Below are 21,275 nucleotides of genomic sequence, written 5' to 3'. Positions count from 1 at the left end.
GAACAACAATAACCCAGGGTGGGGGGCTCACAGACCTAGTGATGCAAACCCCCATTACACATGGCAGGTACTGGGGATGTCCATTGGCCCACCTGGGCAGCAATAGGCCTTCATTGCCCACAAGGACCATAGAATCCAAACTGAAGATTAGGCCTCAGACAGAACCAAAGGTGGAGGCCCTCAATTCTCCTCAGCAGGTCTCAGAAATGGCGGGGAACATGGCGGTCCCTGGGATCAGAATCGCCTCTATACTCACAGACCGGATCCCGGCCTAGTATATCTGATCAAATCATCATTTCCACAGTGACCGCCTGTCTGCCATCTCCACACACACCGTCCTGAGGAGAGGACTCATCGGAGGGCTCCTATCATCTCCCCACCACCGGCAGCCATAGCAGGGGGATCAAATAAGATCAATGTGTAAGATTGGATGAGCCATCCATACACAGCCAGACACCACCGAGGAGGCCAGGCCCGAGGCTGTGAGGAGAAAACCTTTTAAAACATAAAATTACAATAAAAACCAGCCGCTCTCCTGACAGCCCCGGGCCGGGCCTCCCCTCCACACACTCCTCATTCACTCACGGCTCGCCAAACTCTAAACGCCGCAAACACTCCCCTTATATACTCCCGGCATTTTATTACCACGCCTCTCCACGTGACCGCCACTCCGCCATGTTTGTTCTTGGCACCTCTCCCCACGCATCCCCTTCCAAACACCTTACATCTCCTCAAAAGCATTCGCGTCTTTCCCTCATCTCTACATTGTCCCTCAGAGAACACCCAAGACTGGAATTCGCACGTTTTGATGGCGGGAAATGCACAAACACGCGGTGCCCTCAGTCAAGATGGCAGCTATCGGCGCCAAGGCGCGGAGGGATACGGTGACGTCACCGTCCACGCCCACTAAAATGTCACCGGCATGCATTACCCCGCCTCTCCACGTGATCGCCGCCTCTCCCTCCGCCATGTTTGTTGTGGTCAGCTCCCCCCAGCGCAGCCCGTTCCTAAACCCCCGCTCTCCTCAGAATAGTCCCGTGTTTCCTCCAGCCCCGTGTTACCCATCAGAAAAAGACACCGGGCGGGTGTTTTGCATTTTGTCGTCGGGGGAGCGGAGGGCGGAGCCCTCAGTAAAGATGGCGGCAATGTAGATCCGGCGGGCGGAGGGATCCAGTGACGTCAGGCGCTGCGCCCTCATCAGGCGGAGGTGCGCCGGCTCAGTTCTCTCTATTTAACCGGCCGGCGAGCCGCTCACATCTCCTCCGTCCGCTCTGAAAGCTGAACCTACGACGACACGCAAACATGCCCGGATTCAACGACCGAGCCCGCGGGTGAGTCTCCGGCCCGCCGCGCTTCTGCCTTTTACATTTATATTATTTGTACTTTTTATTTATTTTTTTTTAATTTAACGTCGTGTTTGTCGGGGGGTGAGGCGGGTGTGTCCGGCCCGCCGGGACCTTCTTTGGGGTGTAATCGGGTGTACACCCGGCGGGGGGAGAAGGTTCTTCACCATGCGGCGCGCTCACAAGATGGCGGCTCTTTGTCTTCTCACAAGATGGCGGCCGGTTCGTCTCCTTCTCGGGGTGGGGGCCCCGATCGCTCCGCTCTTCTCTGTGGGGCTCCTAAGGGCCCCGGCTGGACTCCGCCCACTATATTCCGCGCCCTCCTTCTTTTTATACGTTATACATTCGGTATAATACCGAACGATGTTTTTGTTCTATTATCCGGTAACGAATCTTCCTGACCGGACATTTCCCGGTGTGATGGTCCCCCTTCTCCCGGTGTCTGGATTGGGGGCGCTGTGTAGTCTGATCTCCCCGGACCTCCATTGTCCTGCCGGTTACTATGGTAACGGAGGGGCCCGCCCCCTCACCCCGCATACTTCCGGTTATGGTGGACCCCCAATTGTCCTGGCAGGCGGCATGGCTTCCTTTGTTTGGGGTCTCTTCAATAGGGGGGGGGGACTTACACCTGTGTCAGGGGGCGATATACTGTGTATACAATGTGTTCAGGATGGGGGGGGGGCATCACTGTATGGGACAACTTACACCTGTGTCAGGGGGCGATATACTGTGTACAATGTGTTCAGGATGGGGGATGGGGCTATCACTGTATGGGACAACTTACACCGGAGTCAGGAGGCGATCTGCTCTGTACGTAGAATAGTCACCATGGAGGTGGGAATGTAGATATCACTGTATGGGACAACTTACACCGGTGTCGGGGGATAATCTACAATGTAGGGTAGAGATCCTATGGGGGGGGGGTCTTGCACCGGTGTCAGGAGGCGATCTGCAGTGCAGGACCAGGTTGGGCTCCTGGTAGGCTATGGATGGAGAGCTTACACCAGTGTCAGGGGATAATCCAATATTTAGCTCCTCATTACAGAAGCAGCCGATGTATTGATGTTGGGGGGGGGGGGCATCTTGCACCTGTTTCCTGAGGTAATGTGCTCTGTAGCCGAGACCATCTCCTGGTCCTGTGTAGAGATCAGTGCAGCAGACCGTTGTCAGGGGTAACCTGGAGGTGGGTGTGATGTGGATTCATGGGGGAGGAGCGCTACATGGTAACCAATCACCTTGTCTACAAGATGACGGTAGAAGCTGATTGGCTGCCATGTACATGTGACCTGGACTTGCTACTTTAGTATGTTTCCCCCGGAGAGTGTTCCTGGGATCAGGTCATGTGACGGGTCTACTTCCTCCAGGTGAGGGGTGGGGTGGAGGTGTCAGTGGGTGGTCCTCCAGGTATGGAATGGTGGTCCCGGGATAAGTCATGTGATGTGTGGGGATGTCAGTGATCTAGGATTCCTCCAATACCCAGCTGTGTACTCCTGGGATCAGGTCATGTGATGGGGGGGGACCAACCAACAGCTGTGCTTTGTGGACAGGATGTCATGTGACCAGTGTCCATTCCTCCTGGTGTGGGGTGTTATGGGGGTGTATCAGTCCTCAGGTGTCCTCCAATACAGAGCCGTCCTGGGGTCATGTGACCTATGGATGGATTCCTCCTGGTGTGTTCTGTGTTGGTATCAGTGTCCTCCCTGATGTCTCCTCTGGTACAGAGCCGTGTTCCTGTTGGACGGGATGTGTCATGTGATTCCTCCCGGGGTGTTCTGTGTTGTGTCCCCCCTGATGTCTCCTCTGGTACAGAGCCGTGTTCCTGTTGGACGGGATGTGTCATGTGATTCCTCCCGGGGTGTTGTGTCCCCCCTGATGTCTCCTCTGGCACAGAGCTGTGTATTGTCTCCCGGGTGATCAGGATGTATCTTGTACCAGTTTCATGGGACAATCCCCTGGGATGTTGGCTGATATAGTGCTGAGTTCTGGGTCATGTACTGGACCCCTTCCCTCCATACAGCCTGGACAGGTCCATCATTCCTGTGTGATCTCCTGTGCTGGGTGTCTGTTGGATTTCAGACTCCTCAGTCCAGGATTCCCCTGTCAGTGATGGTATGATCTCCCGCGGTGGTATCTGTATTGGTGGTGCGCAAAAACCAATACTGAAAATTCACAATGCATGTGGCCGAGAACCAACATGTCTGCATATGGGGGGGGGGGGCTCCACAAATTGTCCTTCCATTTTCATGTATATTCGTAAAAAAAATGATTTATACATATTTTTTTTAAAGTAAAAAAATAGGACTGATAGTCCCCTATATGATGGCATATGAGTGATGGGTGTATAGAGGGGGGGTGGTATATGGGGGGTATACAGGGGGGCTCCCTCACTGGCTCACGGTCGGGGCTGACATGCAGTTGCTGACTTTCCTTCTCTATCGCTCCCAGAATCGGCTGTCACTTTCCCTGGAATTAAAGGAAACTTCCTCATATCTGGGGAAAGGAACTCTCTAGCTGGGGGGGGGGGAGGGTGACAGGTAATTGTGAAGGAAACCAAGCCGGCACTGACCTATAGTGACATCCGGGCTCTGTATACACGGCCCCCCTCCCCCACATCTGCAGTACAGTCCCCGTATCGGCTCCATCTCCCATCTGCACAATGCTGATAGGTCTGTTGGGCCGATTTGTGTTTCGGTGTCATCTGTATCCTCAGTCACTGGTATATGGTGATCCTTCTGTTCCGTGCAGTATACAGGTGTTCATCTGTAATGTTAGGTGTCATGGTGATCCCTCAGCTCATGTATGACTCACTGCCTGCAGCTGCTGGGAATGTTCCCTCCATCATACGTGACGGGAGGAGCATCCTGTGAGTCAGTGTCCCCGTCTGTAGGAGGAGATGGAGGGACAACATGGGGAGCCGTGGGCTGTCTGTATACTGTGTGACCTGCAATGGAGGATATACACGGCGTCCCCTGTATATGGAATAGTCCATTGTGTGTGTATACAGTCCGTCCCCTGTATATGGAATAGTCCATTGTGTGTGTATACAGTCCGTCCCCTGTATATGGAATAGTCCATTGTGTGTGTATACAGTCCGTCCCCTGTATATGGAATAGTCCATTGTGTGTGTATACAGTCCGTCCCCTGTATATGGAATAGTCCATTGTGTGTATACAGTCTGTCCCCTGTATATGGAATAGTCCATTGTGTGTGTATACAGTCCGTCCCCTCTATATGGAATAGTCCATTGTGTGTGTATACAGTCCGTCCCCTCTATATGGAATAGTCCATTGTGTGTGTATACAGTCTGTCCCCTCTATATGGAATAGTCCATTGTGTGTGTATACAGTCCATCCCCTCTATATGGAATAGTCCATTGTGTATATAATGTCCCCTGTATATGGAATAGTCCATTGTGTGTATAGTGTCCCCTGTATATGGAATAGTCCATTGTGTGTATACAGTCCGTCCCCTGTATATGGAATAGTCCATTGTGTGTGTATACAGTCCGTCCCCTCTATATGGAATAGTCCATTGTGTGTGTATACAGTGTCCCCTCTATATGGAATAGTCCATTGTGTGTATAGTGTCCCCTGTATATGGAATAGTCCATTGTGTGTATACAGTCCGTCCCCTGTATATGGAATAGTCCATTGTGTGTATACAGTCCGTCCCCTGTATATGGAATAGTCCATTGTGTGTATATACAGTCCGTCCCCTGTATATGGAATAGTCCATTGTGTGTATACAGTCCGTCCCCTGTATATGGAATAGTCCATTGTGTGTATACAGTCCGTCCCCTCTATATGGAATAGTCCATTGTGTGTGTATACAGTCCAGCTCTGTCTTCTGCCTGTATACACACAATGGACTATTCCATATACAGGGGACGGACTGTATACACACACAATGGACTATTCCATATACAGGGGACGGACTGTATACACACACAATGGACTATTCCATATACAGTCAGTCCTGCTTGTCATGTAAGATGTAATGGATGGGAGTGTGTGGCCCCTGTGGCCCCTCCATGACGGTGTTCCAGGTAGTCTGGGTACACAATGTTCTGGGAAGTCTTTGTTTGCTCGGTGTGGAGGCGTCTTTCCTGGAAAGGGCTGTGTCTGAGGAGCCGTCTGATCCTTCCTCCATGACGTCACTACATGTTGCATCATCACATCTGCATGTCCCGGATCTGAGCTACAGCGGTCTGTGCCGCAACTCCGTCACCCGGGGGGGGGGGGGGGGTTGAGCAGCTGCCGGGTGTAACGTCTGTTTGGGTTTTACCTGTCAGCTTCTGTGCTGAAGTTTATCCGTATCCCCTATGGGGGGGGGGGGGGGGGGGGGGTCCTGCCTGTAAGGGATGTGTAGCAGTAGTTGTATGAAGAGTCATCACATGCAGGAGGATTGATCTTCTATAAAGAAAAGATGAACGGGAAGATGGTGAGTGTGCTGTGGTCTCTCCTGCGCTGAGTTTCAGGATTTTTTCCAGACAAATAAGAAACTCCTCTTTAATATACTTGAAATACTCGGCCATTGTGTAGTCCGGTGTGGTCAGTAGCAGCTTCTCTGGGGCCAGCAGGTTATCAGCTGTTGTATGGTAGCCCAACATATCACGGAAGCAGTTTCCATACTGGAGGATTGGGATATGAAGCGGTGCATGTTGTAGTCTGTACGGCGCAGTGGGGGGGCCAGCGGCACGGTGGGGTATGAAGCGGTGCATGTTGTAGTCTGCACGGTGGGGTATGAAGCGGTGCATGTTGTAGTCTGTACGGCGCGGTGGGTCTCCGGGGCCGGCGGTGCGGTGGGGTATGAAGCGGTGACTGTTGTAGTCTGTACGGCGCGGTGGGGTCTCCGGGGCCGGCGGTGCGGTGGGGTATGAAGCGGTGCATGTTGCAGACTGTACGGCGCGGCGGGGTCTCCGGGGCCAGCAGTGGGGGGGCGGCGGTGCGGTGGGGTATGAAGCGGTGCATGTTGTAGACTGTACGGCGCGGCGGGGTCTCCGGGGCCAGCAGTGGGGGGGGCCAGCGGCACGGTGGGGTATGAAGCGGTGACTCTTGTAGACGGCGATATTCACACTTGATGTCTTTTAGTGTCATATTTACTAAGACTGGAGCACTCAGGATCTGGTGCCGCTCTACATGGTATCCAATCAGCTTCTCGCTGCAGCTTGTTAAATTACTTACCTGGCAGCTGATTGGAGCACAGACCCTGGTGCAGCTCTGCATAGAAACTAGTGTTCGTAAATCAAGCCCATGTCTGACAACTTCATCCCCAGGACTGGTCCAGGGTCCCTGACACACAAACCGGAGGCCCTCCAGCTTTTGCCAAACTACAAGTCCCATGAGGCATTGCAAGATTGTACTTGTAGTTTCTCAACAGCCGCCAGTTTGACACCCCTGACCCAGATCCTTCCTGTCAGTTGTAATGTGACATTGGAGGGATCGGTCCCATTCATTGATTCTGGTAACGATCGCCCCTTAACATTCAAACCCACTGAGTGTTGGCTCAGCAATAACTGGAGTTCACACAGCAATCCAAACCTTTCCCACATCCACGTCTCCTGACAATGTTCCTGCAGGAGCTGAGCAGTACAGTGCTGATACACAAGGTCTGTAGCCTGACTGGGGTCGTATCCCGAATTCCTCGACCCCGGCTAGTGAATGGGGTCATTGTTGTCCTTTCATTGCACTCTGGGTTTCTTCCCTGAATGAAATCTGACATGATTGTCTCTTAGATTTGGAGGAGCACCCAGATTTGGAGGAAACAGAAATGGTTCATCTGGCAAGTATGGAAACCCAGGTGAGCGGCTTGTCAAGAAGAAATGGAACTTGGATATGTTACCGAAATTTGAGAAGAACTTCTATCAGGAGCACCCTGACGTAGCCCGGCGTACACCGGTAAGTCTGAGGGCTGGATTGCTGCTCATAGGGGAGCTCTATTACATTTCTGCTCTGGAAGGGAGTTTATAAATTCAAGAAATGGCCTTCTGTCATCACGGACTGCACCTAGCCAACAGGATCTACCTTGAGGTATCGCCCTACAATGTCCCACGTAGATGGGGGGGGGGTACAGTGATTAAAGGACCCTTTGGAGATGGGGATGTCTACAATGATTGAAGAGCGCTCAGCAAGATGTGGGTGTGCTTGGTGACTAGAGGACTCTCTGCACAGTTGGGGGGTGCATGCAGTAACCAGAGGACCCTCTGCAGAGATGGGGGGGGGGGGGGTGTACAGGGACCAGAGGACCCTCTGCGGAGATGGGGGGGTGTACAGGGACCAGAGGACCCTCTGCGGAGATGGGGGGGTGTACAGGGACCAGAGGACCCTCTGCGGAGATGGGGGGGTGTACAGGGACCAGAGGACCCTCTGCGGAGATGGGGGGGTGTACAGGGACCAGAGGACCCTCTGCGGAGATGGGGGGGTGTACAGGGACCAGAGGACCCTCTGCGGAGATGGGGGGGTGTACAGTGACCAGAGGACCCTCTGCGGAGATGGGGGGGTGTACAATGACCAGAGGACCCTCTGCGGAGATGGGGGGGTGTACAATGACCAGAGGACCCTCTGCAGAGATGGGGGGTGTACAGGGACCAGAGGACCCTCTGCGGAGATGGGGGGTGTACAATGACCAGAGGACCCTCTGCGGAGATGGGGGGGTGTACAGGGACCAGAGGACCCTCTGCGGAGATGGGGGGGTGTACAGGGACCAGAGGACCCTCTGCCGAGATGGGGGGTGTACAATGACCAGAGGACCCTCTGCCGAGATGGGGGGTGTACAGTGACCAGAGGACCCTCTGCCGAGATGGGGGGTGTACAGTGACCAGAGGACCCTCTGCCGAGATGGGGGGTGTACAGTGACCAGAGGACCCTCTGCGGAGATGGGGGGTGTACAGTGACCAGAGGACCCTCTGCGGAGATGGGGGGTGTACAATGACCAGAGGACCCTCTGCGGAGATGGGGGGTGTACAATGACCAGAGGACCCTCTGCGGAGATGGGGGGGGGGGGGGGGTGTACAGTGACCAGAGGACCCTCTGCAGGGGTGGTGGTGCCACTGACCTAATCTGTAGTTGGTGACATGCAGCGATGTGTTGGTTTGGAGTTGAGGTTCTGGTTGATTTGTTGGCTGATATTTTGTGGCTTCTAATACATTCCTTCTCCTGCAGCAAGATATAGATCAGTACAGAAGGAGCAAAGAGATCACCGTCAGAGGCTACAACTGCCCCAAGCCTGTGTTTCAGTTCCATGAAGCCAGCTTCCCTGGTAAGGATATCCTCCACCATCCTGTATCTTCTCTTCTGGTCTGTAGCCTCCTCTAACTTCTCTTCATCCTCTCCAGACAACCTCATGGGAGTGATCCGGCACCAGAATTTTACCGAGCCCACACCTATCCAGAGCCAGGGCTGGCCGGTTGCTCTGAGCGGACTGGACATGGTTGGCGTCGCCATGACAGGATCTGGAAAAACACTTTCTGTAAGTCTACTGCCTGATCATTGTGCAGCTTGGGGAGAACCAGTCCTGGTGGGCTCAGCGTGCTTGCTATATAGTATTGAGGGTCATTCTATGCCTGATGTGTGAATGTGTGCTGAATGAGAGTACTACGGGCAAGGGAGATCTGAGGGCTTTCAGCTGATATATATGAGGAAATAAAGTGTAAACCAATAAGAAATGGGGTGGGGGGGACGTGTGGGGTGGGGGGGAGGGGGTCGTGTGTTGGCTGTGGGGGGGGGGGGGTCGTGTGTTGGCTGTGGGGGGTCGTGTGTTGGCTGGGGGGGGGGGGGGTCGTGTGTTGGCTGTGGGGGGGGGGGGGGGTCATGTGGTGGGGGGGTCGTGTGTTGGCTGTGGGGGGGGGGTCGTGTGTTGGCTGTGGGGGGGGGTCGTGTGTTGGCTGTGGGGGGGGGACGCACATGGGTTGGCTCTGGTGTTATAAGTCCGCCTTCTTTTTCAGTACCTTCTTCCTGGAATTGTCCACATCAACCACCAACCATTCCTGCAGAGAGGAGATGGGCCAATTGTAAGTATTGCCTCTACTTTAGTCTGCATTTGTCTCCTGCTATAGGATTGGCCATAGACTGCAAAGTAGCGTGGATTGCACAAATGCTCCTCACCAGACACGGTGCTCCTAGATCAGTGACACCCAAATTGACTTTGTATGAATGATGAACTAGTCGGTGGAAAGCTCAGATAACGTCTTTGAAATGACAATTTTCAAACTCTGACTTGTTTTTATTCTCTGTAGCTCCTGGTGCTGGCACCGACCCGAGAACTGGCACAACAAGTGCAGCAAGTTGCAGCGGAGTATGGCAGGGCTTGCCGCTTAAGATCCACCTGTATTTATGGAGGAGCGCCCAAAGGACCACAACTTCGTGACCTAGAAAGAGGTGAGCTGGGCATTTTTTGGTCTCTGCATCGCGCTGACTTCCTCTTTCCTTGTACGGTGGTTTGATGATGATTGTCCTCTAACAGGTGTTGAAATTTGCATTGCGACACCCGGACGACTTATTGACTTCCTGGAAGCTGGAAAGACCAACCTGGACCGGTGCACATACTTGGTACTTGATGAAGCCGACAGAATGCTTGATATGGGCTTTGAGCCTCAGATCAGGAAGATTGTGGAGCAGATCAGAGTGAGTGTTGGACCTTTTTTTTTTTCTTTCCAGTCATTGTTGGCTTTAATCTTTCTGTGATTTAAATGCCAAAGAATGTTCTGCTGTCAGATGAGACACCAGAAAGCTGTGTGAACGTTCTTTGGTATTTCGTTCTGTGATGTGAAGGCATGGATAGTTTTTGCTGCAGCTTTGTATCTTGTGGCGGCACATGTTTTATTTCAATCATTACTTTGTCCTCCAGCCTGACAGACAGACCCTGATGTGGAGTGCCACTTGGCCCAGAGAAGTCAGACAGCTTGCTGAGGACTTCCTAAAGGACTATGTACACATTAACATCGGTGCCCTGGAACTGAGCGCCAACCACAACATTCTTCAGATAGTCGATGTCTGCAACGATGGAGAGAAGGATGACAAGTATGTACTGCTTTCTCTCCCCCCCAACTTCTTCTCCCCCTCCCAACTTCTTCTCCCCCTCCCAACTTCTTCTCCCCCTCCCAACTTCTTCTCCCCCTCCCAACTTCTTCTCCCCCTCCCAACTTCTTCTCCCCCTCCCAACTTCTTCTCCCCCTCCCAACTTCTTCTCCCCCGATCCTGCTGCAGAGGGGCGACTGAACAATCTGAAGGTGCTACACATCACCTGGTCTAAGTTGTAGTTGTGTTTATCTGCAGGCTCGTCCGTCTGATGGAGGAGATCATGAGCGAGAAGGAAAACAAGACCATTGTCTTTGTGGAGACAAAAAGGCGTTGTGATGACCTCACAAGGAGATTACGTAGAGATGGGTACGTGCAGCTCATGGATGGACATTGTGATATATTAGCTGGTGATGAGATTCATTTAACTGTGCACTTTGTAATGACATTTGACTTGTTACATCATTCTGGTGGATATGTGCTGATCAGTCATGGTCTTATTGCAGGTGGCCCGCAATGGGGATACATGGTGACAAAAGCCAGCAGGAGAGAGACTGGGTATTAAATGGTAAGTGTTCAGTCACAGGTGGATTTCACTTATTGGTGGTAGAACAAACTCTCCTTTCCAAGGACACTGTATCCTACACTACAAAACAGCAGACTTGTTCTCATACCCACCTCCTAAACACATCTATCTACCATAACGTAGTCTTTAGGAGCGCTGGGCGGCCCATCTTTAAGGTACCCTGCATTCACGATCTGGTCTCCCACTGTACACACAACATGAAAATACAATTTTAGGATATAAATTGCTGAATTCCTTTTCTCAGTAGTATAAAGCAATCTTGTGACTTCTGTTGTGTCCAGCTGAGCACTGGTTAAAGCTTGTAGGAGTTTGCGATCTGCTCTGAATGTCCTATGAGGCTGCATAACCCCTAACCTCAGTGCTGATTGGCCGTGTGCTGATCACATGAACTCTCCCAAGGAAAAAAAACCTAAGAATACACCAAACTGAGCATGTGCCAAGTGACATCTATCAGATGGATTAGGGGCATATAAGGGGGAGGATCAGAGAAGATGGGATCAAACGGCTTTTACATAATGCAGATGGTTTCCCATTTGGTTCCAGTGAATAGAACAATCAACATTTACTGCATACAGACTGATATTACTGTTGTGGGTTCAGCAACATTATGTAATAGATGCTAATAGCAGCTCCTTGGCCTAAAGCAGTGTCCTGTCTGTTCCATTGGCCAACTGGCTGAGATGGAATGAATCTACCTTGATGTAGAAGGTGAAATACAACCATTTTGTACATCTTGATTACATGCTTATTTCCCTGTTGTCTATAAACATGAAGGACAGGAAAGTACCTGAAATATACTGTGCACCTACCTTCCTCATTGACATGACAAGATTTCCCCTCTTCTATAGAACACGTCCTCCTCCTCCCTTTCCTTGTCTTTCCCTTTGTGTACAATCATCAGAATCTAATGGTATATCCAACAAAGCAAAGGGAGATAAGTTTGTACTTTTAGTAGATAATCCGTTTAGAGTAGGTTTAATGCTGGGCCGCTTGGTCCTTCCCCGTGGTCCTGGCTCCTAGTAGTTCACACGGTCAGTGTAGGGCCACACGATTAGGCATGCTGTACACTTGGGTGACATTGCCCACCACTGCCTATGGCCTGCAGGTTACAGCTGTGGTAGGTTCTTTCAATGAATGTTGCTGTTGAAAACTGACAATGCTGCTTTTTCCTTTGCAGAGTTCAAGCATGGCAAGTCACCAATCCTCATTGCCACGGACGTGGCATCCCGCGGTCTAGGTCAGTATGAACCTCATGTATGGCGTCTGTATTACACAGAAATGTTTGTTTTAAACTTTAAAGAAAGTTTGTTGCTTTCTTTAACCTCTGCAATTTTCTTAGTTTTTTTCACAAAGGTGCGGTCTTTGAGGCCTGGCCTAGGCATGACATTTGGAGGACTCGAGGGGGACGGAGGACTAGTGGAAATCGGCTGGTCTGCCAGTCGGCTAGAGAGGTGGAAAGCTGATTCGTGTGCCAGTAGTCTTCAAAAGGCAGAGACCTGATTAGACTCCTCTGAATGGAGAAGTGATAATTCAGCCCTTGGCCTGTGCTCCCGTTGCTTTGCATGCCGCTCACTGGACATCACTGTTACTCTTGACGCACATGAGGGTTTCAGTGAGGACCTGTCTCGGGAGAGTGGCATTTTTCTTTAAGCCTTTTGTAGTGAATGATTGGTGGGCGAGTACTGGCACATGACTAGAGTGGGCAGGCGGAGCAGCACTCTCCTCGCCTCTGCAATATCTTTCACGATCCTCCCTCGCCTATACCGTAGTCGTCATGTCGAGACCAGCCCGAGGGGGACACGTTGGCTTCTTGGAATCTCTTGCCTAGATGACATGTTTCATATAATAGCCTGCTGACAACCGGTGAGTTCCCCGTGATTAGAGATGGGGAGACGGTGGTTGTAAGGGGGTCTTGGCAAGACAAAAGCAGTGGTTCGCCAGTGTGAGCTTCTAATGAGTGTGTGAGGACCGCGGGCAATTCTCAGGACGGTCCTTGACTGGTGCACATGAGGAGGCTGGAGCCTTACTGCGGAGAAGCTAAAGATGTCATAGAGTAGGGAGACGGTAGGGACTGCGTCCCGGTAAGCTGGTTTGGATGCAGACTAGTGTAACTGTTTAGCTGTGGTGCTTCTAACGCCTCTTCTTTCAGGCCTTGCCTCATGACCGGGCTTGCTGTCTAACTTGTCTTTCTGGTCTGGTTGTGGTGGTGTGCAAATCTTATCTGCCTTCCCTGTTTGCCACGCTACAACGCTTTACAGATGTGGAAGATGTTAAATTTGTCATCAACTACGACTATCCAAACTGCTCTGAGGATTACATCCACCGTATCGGCCGCACGGCCCGCAGCACCAACACTGGCACAGCCTACACCTTCTTCACACCCAACAATGCCAAACAGGTCAACGACTTGATCTCTGTGCTGAGGGAGGCCAACCAGACAATCAACCCCAAACTTCTCCAGATGATTGAGGACAGAGGAGGTAAGTTGTATCGGATGAATCATATGTGCCTTGTGATGGAGTCTTCTCTTTGAGATGAGGATCCCAGCTCTCCAGTTACAGGTGTGCTGCCTTTTCTGTAATGAAATTGCTCATGAATTACCCCGCATGTTGAAATTCCCATTGTCCCCTAGAAATTGTAGTAATTCAGGTTGGAGGATGTCTAGCCCAAGGGTGGGTACACTGTACTTCTCAAACTGTCTCATGCAGTATTAAAAGACTTATGGGTCTCATGGGGGTGTTGCCAGGCTGACGGGCACCTGGGTCTCATGGGGGTGTTGCCAGGCTGACGGGCACCTGGGTCTCATGGGGGTGTTGCCAGGCTGACGGGCACCTGGGTCTCATGGGGGTGTTGCCAGGCTGACGGGCACCTGGGTCTCATGGGGGTGTTGCCAGGCTGACTGGCACCTGGGTTTCATGGGGGTGTTGCCAGGCTGACTGGCACCTGGGTTTCATGGGGGTGTTGCCAGGCTGACGGGCACCTGGGTTTCATGGGGGTGTTGCCAGGCTGACGGGCACCTGGGTTTCATGGGGGTGTTGCCAGGCTGACGGGCACCTGGGTCTCATGGGGGTGTTGCCAGGCTGACGGGCACCTGGGTCTCATGGGGGTGTTGCCAGGCTGACTGGCACCTGGGTTTCATGGGGGTGTTGCCAGGCTGACTGGCACCTGGGTCTCATCGGGGCGTTGCCAGGCTGACTGGCACCTGGGTCTCATCGGGGCGTTGCCAGGCTGACTGGCACCTGGGTCCCATCGGGGCGTTGCCAGGCTGACGGGCACCTGGGTCCCATCGGGGCGTTGCCAGGCTGACGGGCACCTGGGTCCCATCGGGGCGTTGCCAGGCTGACGGGCACCTGGGTCCCATCGGGGCGTTGCCAGGCTGACGGGCACCAGGGTCCCATCATACCTCCAGAGGCATGCTTATTAACAGCTGGAGGGCTGCTGTTTGACCACCTCTGATCTAGTTTCTCCCAGCATATTCTCCCTGATGCACCCTTTTGATCCCATTTTAATGTTAAACCTAGGGACACCACCACACAACTTGTCCACCAATCCAAGCCTTTTGATCATTGCTTAACTCCCAGAAGCCATTTATCAGGGCTGAGGGGTCTGGAGAGTATGGAGGCCGGGTGCGGTCTTGTCAGAAGGCTATGTACAGCACTCCGCTAGCCCCACTCACAGCCATGATCTGCCTGCTTTGCCTGCTTTGCTTAGAAAAGCACATTTTATTAAAAAATATCCATTTGAGCTTGATAAGTGGCAGTTAAGTAATGCAAAATGGAAGATCTAACTTTCAGCATTAAAAGCACTGTAATTGTGTCCATTTGATGTAGAGCAGTTGTTCTGTTAGGCTCTATGCACAAGTCTGTTTAAGGCGCTTGCAGAGTATTATAGAAGCTGCACTTCTTATACCGGAGTATAGGCTCCATTGAAGTGCCCAGTCTTTGCCACTAGAGGGCAGAAGGGCAAGGCTGCGACATTAGTCACAATACAATCGCATGCTGTGACGGGGTTCAGGGCAGGAAGTCGTCTAGATTCACAATACAAGACCATTCCATGCTCTGATGGGGGTTCATGGCAGAAAGTATTCACAATGAGACCATTACATGCTATGACTGCTTCTTGGTAGTAAGTATTCACAATAAAAGACCATTGCATGCTCTGATGGGTTCTTGGTAGAAAGTATTCACAATACAAGACCATTACATGCTCTGATGGGTTCATGGCAGAAAGTATTCACAATACAAGACCATTGCATGCTCTGACGGGTTCTTGGTAGAAAGTATTCACAATATGAGACCATTGCATGCTCTGATGGGGGGTTCATGGCAGAAAGTATTCACAATGAGACCATTACATGCTCTGACTGCTTCTTGGTAGTAAGTATTCACAATACGAGACCATTACATGCTATGACAGTGGTTCATGCAAAGTATTCACGATACAAGACTGTTAAATGCTGTGACGGAGGTTCAGGGCAGGAAGTATTCTGTATTCACAATACAAGACCGTTGCATACTCTGATGGGGGTTCATGGCAGGAATTATTCTTCACAATACAAGACTTTCATGCTCTGATGGGTTCAGGGCAGGAAATCTTCTAGATTCACAATAATGGACTGTTGCATGCTCTGACATAGCAGGTAGTCTTCTATATTCACAATACAAGACTTTCATGCTCTGATGGTGTTCATAGCAAGAAGGTTTCTAGATTCACAATACAAAACCATTGCATGCTCTCTGGGGGTTCATAGAAGGAAGTCTAATGGTTCCACAATACTAGTCGCTGGCATGCTTTGTGTACATAGCAGGAAGTCTTCGGTAGTCACAATACTGGACCATTGCATGCTCTGTGTACATAGCCGTCAGTCTACGGTTAGCAGATCTTCAATGTAGCACACCTTTCACAACATTTAATGTTCGTGTCACATAACTGAAACCTCTCCTTAAACACAGGGCGCTTCAGAGGCCGTGGAGGAATGAACGACCGCCGTGACAGGTTCTCTTCAGGCAAGCGGGGAGGGTGGGACCGGGAAAACAGAGGGTTTGGTGCTAAGAGAGACTTTGGAAACAAGCCCCAGAATGGCTTTGGGGGTCAGCAGTACAGCAACGGTAACGCCTACAGCAACGGCTACGGTGTCGGAGCCAACCAAGGAGGCTACAGGGGTGGCCCACAGCAGAATGGCGCCTACCAGAACTACAATGCCGGACAGCAATACGCCACAGCCATGCAGAACGGGATGGCGCAACAGGCGTACACAGCATACCCAGTCGCCACTGCCACCACAACAGCTCCTGCCCTGATAGGTTATCCTATGCCGGCAGCCTACACACAATAAACACGCACAGTCTAGTGTCTTTATTTTATTTTCCCATATTTGCTCTTTATATTGTGTTTTCAAGGAACAGGATAGCTATTTAAGAAGTCTCTACAGGAGAGAGTTAATGTCCGCTGCATGGCAGCGACTGTAGTGCACTTTTTTCACTATTTAAGTTTGACTGTTTTTCTCGACATTCCGGAAGATGTTTTTAGTTCTTTTTTTGTACTAGAAAATGCAGCCAGTGTTTCAAAGTTTATTGTACAGTGATTTCCAGTACTGTAATGGGGGCAGCGCATGGCCTTCAATAAAGATCATTTAACTCAATCTGTAGTTGGTAAATGAGTGTTCATTGGGAGTTGGCCTATAGGTGGCGATGGGGATTGGATGAGGAATTCATAAAGCTCATATAAAGGTACCAAGGCTAAATGCCAAACCAGTTAGTCTGTCTTAATAAAAGACAAGTCCATCTAGCTCAGCCATGAGTCATCCTACACCCACAGTTGATCCAGAGGAAGACCAAACCCAGCAAAGCACAATCCAATTTGCTCCTGCAGGGAAAAAATTCCTTCCTGATCCCTCGAGAGGCAATCAGATATTCCTTGGATCAATTTTCCCTATAAATGTTAAATTCTGTGTATCCAAGAGAAACCAGGTCTTTCCTACAGCAATCCACTGAGCTGGCCACACCCAACTCTGGAGGGAGTCTATTCCACATTCTCACAGCTCTTACTGTGAAGAAACCTTTCTGTGTTTGGAGAATCTTTTCCTTCAGACTTGGTGTGCCCCCTTCTATGTAGAATTATTCACCCTGAAGTCTCCAGAGTTCACCTATATGAACCACTGATATATTATACATGGTGGTCATAGCCCTCAATCTCCATTAAGAGATAGTTAAGTCCATATAGATTTGGACAAAGGCACCATTTTAGTGTTCAGGTATTTATCAAAACATACTCATAGTTGTGGGTATGGGCTGAAAGTGTACAATCTCGGGTTTAATTTGAGGGTATGTACATCCATATTGGGGGGAAGGTTTTAGGGATTACAGCTCTGAAGAGTAGCCACACCCACCCTTTGTTAAGGGGCCAAAAGTAATTTGACAGTTGAATCAAAAGCTTTCATGGCCAGGTGTGGGCTACTCCATTATTAATGAAGTGGGCAAAAGGTCTGCAGTTGATAAGTGCGATATTTGGAACCTACATCATGCATTCAAAGGAGACGTCCATGTAAGTGAAATAGTCCACTGTAAAGCTTCAGAAACCAAACATCCATGATAGCAGCAACATTAGGAGTGGCTAAATGAACAGTTTGGTACATTCTGAGGAAAGCATGCACTGTTGAGCTCAGCAACAGAGGCATGGACATCCATGGAAGATGATAGTGGTGGTTGCTCGCAGGACGCGGTCTGTGGTAAAGAAAAACCCATTCACAACATTCAGACAAGTGAAGGACACTCCATGAGGTGGGCCTATCCTTCAGTCTACAATGAAGAGAAGACTTCACGAGAGCAAATACTGAGGGTTCACCACTTGATGCAAACCATTAATAAGCATGGAAAAGTGTTTGGGTTCTCTCCAGTTCAGGTAGATGAATGGAGCAGTTGGGAGAACCTGGTTATTAGGGCCCCTTCCATATAGCTATTCTGTTCATGTCCACCAGATTGGAAGATCCATGGAGGGCTATGGAAAGGCAGGTCTCCCTGGCTTGACAAGTCACCGACCCAGAATCTTGTTCAGGCCTGACTACTCTTTAATGCTTGGTCAGGTACAGACGGTAATGACTGCCTACATCTCAGTAAGGGAATTTCTGGCGATGCCATTACTGAAGATGGTAACCCTCCCATCTCCAAAAGGAACTGCCCACATGTCACAAAACTACATTTTACTATCAAGAAATGGGTTGAAATCACCAAGAAAGGAGGTTGGGGCCCTTTTTACACCAGTGGTCTGATGGGGTCTTCCTGTCAGGTTTTTCAGCTGGACTCAGTTGAACCACCTATCCTCTGGAGTGGTGGGTGTGAAGACATTATCCTTTCACATACTGCTACAGTCATTCGGTTATGCTAAATAAGTGAGGTATGCCAAAATGGAACCGGTTCAAAAAATGTTTTCTATCCTGTGCAGATCTTTGGGTAGGTGAGTGTGATCAGAAGTCTATTTAGACCTGCCTTTCCATAGCCCTCCATGGATCTTCCAATCTGGTGCACCTGAACAGAATAATTGTGGAAGGGGCCTTAATCACCAGGTCCTCACATCTGAATTGTAGAGAACCCCAACACTTCTCCATGCGGAGCAGTGTGAGCTCCTCTTCGGGCACGGTGATCTCACCAAGAAAGGATCCTCAGGCCTACAGCCCATCCTACATCATTGATTATCTCCCAACACTCAGAGTCCCAAGATGTTTGTCAATGAGGAAGTGGTAGCTAAATGGACAAAAAAAACACATGAAAGGAAATGGATCAAAACCCTTTATTCCAGCAGAAGATGCTCAGAGGCTAGTCATGCAACATGAGGATTTCTGTGATCAGCACCTATAGGTGAAGGCCACTGAGTAGAAATCCAGGGATGGTTGGATGAGGGTTCTGTAGCTATGGATCTTCAGTAACATGGACACAAACGATGGGGCCTATTGTCTGCAATTTGGTCATATTGGTGTGGTTCTGACTTGGTTGGAGCCGCACTGATTTCTATAGTACTTGGACTACTTTTGGTGCGATCTTGCAAATTGCACCTGAAATTGGCATCAGACTTTGAAATTATGTGCCTTCACTGTAGGGTTTGATGTGACCGGGGGGTGTAATACCAAAGATGCCTGGACAGTTTCTACTCCCATTGGCCACACTCCGGTTCCCTAAAGTCTGAAGAAGAGTAAACTGGCCCTTTTGTTTAGAAGGTTTGGAGACCCCTGATGTGGAGAAACTAAGTAGCCAAATCCAGGAATAAAAGGAGTAAAAGTGTAACATTTGGTAGCAAAGTTGCTTCAAGGGTAAAGGAAGTGCTGCTTGCATGTAGACTGAAAAAGTAGGTGGGGCTTGTAAATCACATTGTACACACCCCTTTTCACACCCCAGGTCTAGCCCTGTTTGAGGGCTGTCATAGACTGCTCCCACGGGTCCGCCTTACTGTTTTTGCCAGCTGCTGCAGACTTTGGCTTCCCCCCACACATGCGTGGTTTCCCTCCACGGTCATGCAGCACTTCTTTCCCACCAATATAAGTTTGGATATTTGTGTTTAATAAATGTTTCTGCAGTATGCTCCGCCTCATTCCTGCTCTTACTACCTCCCAAATCTTGAGGCTGCCCATACCTGAACATTCCTAGAGAACCCGATATTTCTGTGTCATCCCAATGCACGGCCATGTGTGGCAGCGCCCTGCTATGCCGGTATGTCTCCTCATGACAAGTGCGCATTGGGAAGCAGATTATACCACTACACTGATTACTAAGCATTGCACTGTGTAGGGGGGGGGGGGGTTGTACAACTACAGAAATGTCACTGCAGAATCTTGTGGTTAACCTCAATTGTGTGAAAAAAAAAAATGCTGTTTGATCCTGTCTTCTATGGTCTTCCCCTTTCACTGTCCCCAATCCAACTGCTGATAAAACAGAACCGGGGGGGCAAGCTGCACGCTCCACCCAGAGGGTCAGGGGTCTTGCAGCCTTATAGCATATGTATATTTACAACAATAATAGCATTTCCATGTTCTGTGTACTGTGGGAGAGCGGATATAGTGAATGCGGGGTTCGGGGAGAGCGGATATAGTGAATGCGGGGTCCGGGGAGAGCGGATATAGTGAATGCGGGGTTCGGGGAGAGCGGATATAGTGAATGCGGGGTCCGGGGAGAGCGGATATAGTGAATGCGGGGTCCGGGGAGAGCGGATATAGTGAATGCGGGGTCCGGGGAGAGCGGATATGGCGAAGGCGGGGCCTGGGGAGAGCGGATATAGTGAATGTGGGGTCCGGGGAGAGCGGATATAGTGAATGTGGGGTCCGGGGAGAGCGGATATAGTGAATGTGGGGTCCGGGGAGAGCGGATATGGCGAAGGCGGGGCCTGGGAGAGCGGATATAGTGAATGTGGGGTCCGGGGAGAGCGGATGCGGCGAAGGCGGGGTCCAGAGAGAGCGGATATGGCGAAGGCGGGGTCCGGAGAGCGGATACGGCGAAGGCGGGGTCCGGAGAGCGGATACGGCGAAGGCGGGGCCCGGGAAGAGCGGATATAGTGAATGCGGGGTCCGGGGAGAGCAGATATAGTGAATGCGGGGTCCGGGGAGAGCGGATATGGTGAATGCGGGGTCCGGGGAGAGCGGATACGGTGAATGCGGGGTCCGGGGAGAGCGGATACGGCGAAGGCGGGGCCCGGGGAGAGCGGATACGGCGAAGGCGGGGCCCGGAGAGAGCGGATACGGCGAAGGCGGGGCCCGGGGAGAGCGGATACGGCGAAGGCGGGGCCCGGGGAGAGCGGATACGGCGAAGGCGGGGCCCGGAGAGAGCGGATACGGCGAAGGCGGGGCCCGGAGAGAGCGGATACGGCAAAGGCGGGGCACGGAGAGAGCGGATACGGCGAAGGCGGGGCCCGGGGAGAGCGGATACGGCGAAGGCGGGGCCCGGAGAGAGCGGATACGGCAAAGGCGGGGCCCGGGGAGAGCGGATATGGCGAAGGCCGAGTCCAGTGTTTAGTAACACTAATTTGTACACAGCAAAATATTGTTTGTGTGATGCAACATGCTGCAGTGGAAGGACAAAAATGGAGTTGGGGGAGGGGAACCTTCACCCAACGGGGGCCCCAGATTTCAGCCAGATGTGTTCTGGTAATGTGTAAAGCTACATGGGATGCCATTGTGATTGGATCCTCCTGCATGAGAGCGGGCGAGTGGGCACATTGGCAGAATGTAAAGGGTGTGAATGGCCTTCTCAGGGGTGGTGGTCATTAATATAGGAACCCCCATGGTGGGTGACATCTGAAATATCACATTTAGGTGGACTGACCCTTCGCCATAGCCAGGAACATTTATTA

At 51.0% G+C, this 21,275-nt stretch overlaps 1 protein-coding gene and 1 non-coding gene across 2 annotated transcripts; one reads left to right on the top strand and one right to left on the bottom strand.

The window, feature by feature from the left end:
• Nucleotides 1-229: 229 nt before the first annotated feature.
• LOC149442175 (small Cajal body-specific RNA 2) lies at nt 230-604 on the bottom strand. Its single transcript, XR_016307215.1, has one exon.
• Nucleotides 605-1,174: 570 nt separating this feature from the next.
• DDX5 (DEAD-box helicase 5) lies at nt 1,175-16,584 on the top strand. The gene is made up of 13 exons (XM_089656433.1): nt 1,175-1,331; nt 7,078-7,240; nt 8,504-8,600; nt 8,677-8,810; nt 9,286-9,351; nt 9,577-9,718; nt 9,804-9,964; nt 10,188-10,360; nt 10,616-10,726; nt 10,864-10,925; nt 12,121-12,180; nt 13,202-13,423; nt 15,896-16,584. The coding sequence occupies exons 1-13, from the start codon at nt 1,303-1,305 to the stop codon at nt 16,276-16,278; spliced, it is 1,803 nt and encodes a 600-aa protein (XP_089512559.1). The 5' UTR covers nt 1,175-1,302; the 3' UTR covers nt 16,279-16,584.
• Nucleotides 16,585-21,275: the final 4,691 nt, after the last annotated feature.

Source organism: Staurois parvus, unplaced genomic scaffold (assembly GCF_062004578.1).
Source record: "Staurois parvus isolate SC_StPar_1 unplaced genomic scaffold, SC_StPar_1.0 ptg000904l, whole genome shotgun sequence".
Lineage (NCBI taxonomy): Eukaryota > Metazoa > Chordata > Amphibia > Anura > Ranidae > Staurois > Staurois parvus.
This window is presented reverse-complemented; position numbering and strand designations above follow the sequence as displayed.